The sequence below is a fragment of the Gavialis gangeticus genome, unplaced genomic scaffold, assembly GCF_001723915.1.
Source record: "Gavialis gangeticus isolate Ggan-Ray unplaced genomic scaffold, GavGan_comp1, whole genome shotgun sequence".
In the NCBI taxonomy this organism is placed as follows: domain Eukaryota; kingdom Metazoa; phylum Chordata; order Crocodylia; family Gavialidae; genus Gavialis; species Gavialis gangeticus.
In genome coordinates this window covers 84754872-84759246 of record NW_017729022.1, presented here as the reverse complement: position 1 = coordinate 84759246, position 4375 = coordinate 84754872, and the positions used below count along the sequence as shown (strand labels likewise).

Below are 4375 nucleotides of genomic sequence, written 5' to 3'. Positions count from 1 at the left end.
AGCCAGCTTCTACCTGGGCCCCCCCCATCCTCTCTGGCCCACCATCACGGTGGCACTCCACCACCTGCTGTCCATAGTGCTTTATTCACACTCTGATTGGTTTCCAAGACAGAATATACAGAATGAGTATATTGACCCATCCCAGTTCCCCAGGTGAAGGGCCTGAGACTTGGCCCCCATAACTGTAGTTGTTCACAAGTTTACATATATGCTTGATCTTAGTACAGAACCACACAGATTCTTTGCCTGGTTTGGTTCCTTGCCCAACTGTGAAGATGAAAGTTTTCAAGTAACTGGGGACTTAAAAAGCCACACAGTTGCACAGGGCCACTGAGGCACTTCAGCTGTTTGCTGTGACTTTTATTTCAAAGTGCTCCACTTTAATTAGCCAAATAGACAATCTTCAGCTGAATGGGGAAGCAGTATCCTTTAAAATCCAAGCCAGAGCAAACACATGAGTAGCTCATCCTCAAATTGATAACCTCCTGCAAATTAAGCAGGTTTCAAGCCACAGCAGAACCCAGATCCTCATGTTACCCAAGTTGGGATATGGATGGACACTCCATTTCCTGAAGGCATACTTAGACTGCAGACTCTTAGATAATTCTAGATAATTCACATTATCTAGAATTATGCAGCCCTTAGGGTCCAGCAGTTTTGACAGTGAACTGCACACAGTTTCAAGGTACCCAACTTACATTTTCCTGGCCAGAGGATGAAGATGGCTCTGCTAAGAGGAGCCTCTGATCAGAGTGGTCGTGGTCATCTTCAGAAACAGACTGCCCTGATGAGTCGGGCATGTGTCCTTTCCTGAGCCGCAGGACTGGCTCTGGAGAACCAGTGTCATCGAGATCCGTTGGTTCATTCATGAGACCCTGGGGGCCTTCTCAAAAAGTATTACGCTTCCTCTTTTGAGACTGGTTTTGCTGACAATGTGATGACTCTGAAAAACAAGTAGAGTTTATGTAACTGAAAGGTTTCCAAAGAAACTGGCTGGCAGGGGGAGAATGTTTTTAGTTTGTGTTACCACAAGCTATTTCATTTAGTTATTAGATTTCTATGCCGCCCTTTTCCAAATGGCTCAGACTGTCTACTTGAAGAAAACAGGTTTCCCTCATCTGTGCCCACGCTCCTGTAGCATCCATAAACACAGAATAGAAACTGAAGTCATCATCTCATACAACTAATAGTTTTTAAGGTTAACTGCCTTAAAAAGAAAACTACACGAGTAATATTTCACCTTCTCTTGTGTCTTTTACCAGGTGACTAAAAGGGAGTGCTATTTTCCAAATGAGTCAACAAGTTCCTCAGCATATCAGTCAATTTACAACACATGAAACAAAACAAACTTTAAATAAATTTTTTATTCACTTCAGAAGAGAGACAGTTTTCAAGCTAAATCTGTGCAGTTAGAAAATAAAAATCAATTTGTCAAGCTCATTCTAGAAACTTCACTGTCCCCCTCCTTCCCCCTGCCCAGGAGAGACATGGCCATTTTTGGCACCCACATAGGAGGTTATAGTGCTTAAGTTATAATTCATTTCTTAGGTTAGAACACAACTCAACACAACACAACACTAGGGCTGCTCCACTGACAACAACTATCTTCACTACATTTTGCTTACCTGTTTCCCCCCCCCCCCCATGTATCATATCTAGACCTATTCTGATGAACCGACTCATAGATATTATAACATACAGCCGCTGCCTGCTGCCCTGGTTGGTTATGGGAGCACATCCACACTAGTTACCATCATTGGGACTGCACCCAATAGCAAAGTAATCTGTAAAGAGAGACTATCATAGACAGATTTAAGTGGCGTGTCTTCCATCACAAAGAGAAGTAAGCCCTTACCTTCCTGGCTCTGAAGAGCTGTTTTGTCTTCTCAGATGTCTATTAAACATTCAGAAGAAAATTTGCACATACAATGTGTTGCAGAAAAAAAGTTGAAAACTTTGAATTCAAGGTACTAGTTTTGTTACGTAAAGTGGCAGGTAGTTAACTGAGGACTCAGGTCAGCCATCACCCTACACCCCACCTGGCCAAGAAGTATTATCTACTGGCTTATTTATCTTCTACATCTACACTAAGAACTGCATGCTAGGCACTTCAGAGCCAAGGTAACAAGAGTCAAAGTACCTAGAGATAAGATAAGCAGGGTGCGTTGTTGGGTTTTTTTTTTTGGGAGGGTGGGGGCAGGACACGACGACAACTTATAAATTAAGTAAGAAGTTCAAAACAAAACTCCTACTGTAATAGCTGAGCAATTAACACACATGTAGTTAGTCATGAGTAAACAACATAATCAAATAGGCTTTAACTTATCACAGGGAGTATATCATTAGATTGGGGTTGTAACCTTAGTGGCTGATGAAACATACTAAGATGATACTTAATTCCCCCTTCTCACATACCTGATTTACCACCCGTTCTGTATTATATTTTAGAACACTTCCCTTAAAAAAAACAAACAAAACGACCCCCCCTCCCCCGACTCAAAGAGTTACATTGCAACATCAGAACTCTCAAGAGAGAAGAAATGCCAGGATTAAAATACTCTGTACCGTACATCAAAAGAAGCAAGCCTAAAAAGATATAGCTTGCTTCACCTAGAAAAAGCATCCCTTGTTTTTAAAGGACTAGGGATATTAGGCTAGGATTATATCTGGCCCATTTAAAGTTAAGAATTCTGCCTGCCACCTCCCTGAGAGTAGGTTTAAGCAGAAAACAAATTTATGTAAACAAGAACCATGAATGTAAACTGCCTCTGCCCAGATTATTGAAACCTCGCCTGCTTCTGCTCTGTGCAAAGCAGCTAATTCTCAATTCTCATGTGCTATACAAGGTGGAATTTTCAGAATATACACGAGAAAGTTTAGAAATAAAGCCGAGAGGAAAACAGTATCAAGTAGTCCATATTGTTTCTAATAACACTTAAAAATTGGGCATCTTGACAAGAGACCATTTTAGAAATTAAAACTGTATTGAAGCATGCTACATAAAAGGAGAACAATAAAACCAAAACTAGTTAGTAAAAAAGTAACAATAAGAATGCACCACACACAAAACAGGGATACTATTCAACATTTCAGCATTTCCCACAAGCTTCAAATAGGCTTTAATGAACACCTTGTAATAGATCTGGCAGCATGTAGATCTGTATAACCCCACAGTGGCCAAACCACAGCTCGTGAGCTGCGTATAGTTTGCCGGCATGATACTTGCAGCTCTTCGGAAATTGGCCAATGCATCTCCCAGAGGCGACTCCAGGGGACAACGCAGCCCAGCACCTCCAGCTGCTCCAGCTTTCCTTGGGGGGAGCATGCCCCAAGCCCTCCCTCCTCTCTTTCCAGGGCTGCCGGGGCGCGGGCTGCAGCCGCACCACATACCACTGTTGTACCTGAATCCTCTTTTCAAGATGACTCAGGAGAGGGCATCAACTTAGCAGACATCCAGATGAGCACCAACACCCCGAAATACTTGCATAGTGACAGAAGCCAGAAGAGAACTCAGGTGCCTTTATGAGAAAGGCAGAAGCATGGGCAGACAGGAAGAACTGGCTCTCCTTCTGACAGACAAGGAATTTGACCTCATTGGGCTGACAAAGACCTGGTGGGATGACATGCACAATTGGGCAGTGGATAGAGGTTCAGCTATAGGTTCCACAGGAAGGATCACATTGGGAAGAAGGAAGGGAGGAGGGGTGGCCCTCTGTGTGAAAGAATGGTATCCCTCCCTGGAGGTCAGGTTTGATAGCAGGGGGAGGTCCCTTGAGACCCTCTGGGAAGGGGGTTCAGGAGAGGAAGACCTGATGGTGGGAGTCTACTACAGGCCTCCCTCCCAAGAAGAGGAGAACAAATCAGGCATTCTCCAAAAGGAACTGGCTCAGGCAGCCAGCACTAAAGACCTGATCGGCATGGGTGACATCAAGTACCCTGATATCTGCTGGGGGGGGACCTTCGGCCAACTCCAGCAGGTCAGCCAATTTCTTGGCAACTACTGATGACCTGTTCCTGTCAGAGGTTGTTGAGGGACCACCATGGGGGGAAACCACTTTGGACTTGGTAGGGGACCTGATGATTGGTGGTATGCTGGGTGACAATGACCATAATCCAATTAGGTTCACCATCCACCAGAAGGCTAGGATTTCAATTAGTATAACAGAAGTCCTAGATTTCAGAAGGGCAGACTTTAACAAACTCACGAGTCTAGTTAGATAGGCCTTCCGTGCCCACCGGCTGGAGGACTTGGGGGAGAAGCCACCATCACTCCTGAACAAGGAAGCAATCCTCTCTGCTCAAAAAGAGACCATAAGATCAAAAAGCAGGAAAGGAGCCAAGAGACCTGCTTGGCTCAGCAGCGATATTAGAGAAC

General features: G+C 44.1%; 1 protein-coding gene across 1 annotated transcript in view; it reads right to left on the bottom strand.

The window, feature by feature from the left end:
• The window catches only part of ADIPOR2 (adiponectin receptor 2), a 92568-nt gene that overhangs the window by 33656 nt on the left and 54537 nt on the right, over nucleotides 1-4375 (bottom strand). Inside the window, exon 2 of the mRNA XM_019515535.1 lies at nucleotides 699-943. Within this exon, the coding sequence (XP_019371080.1) occupies nucleotides 699-869 (171 nt within the window). The 5' untranslated portion in view covers nucleotides 870-943. The remainder of the gene's footprint in view (nucleotides 1-698; nucleotides 944-4375) is intronic.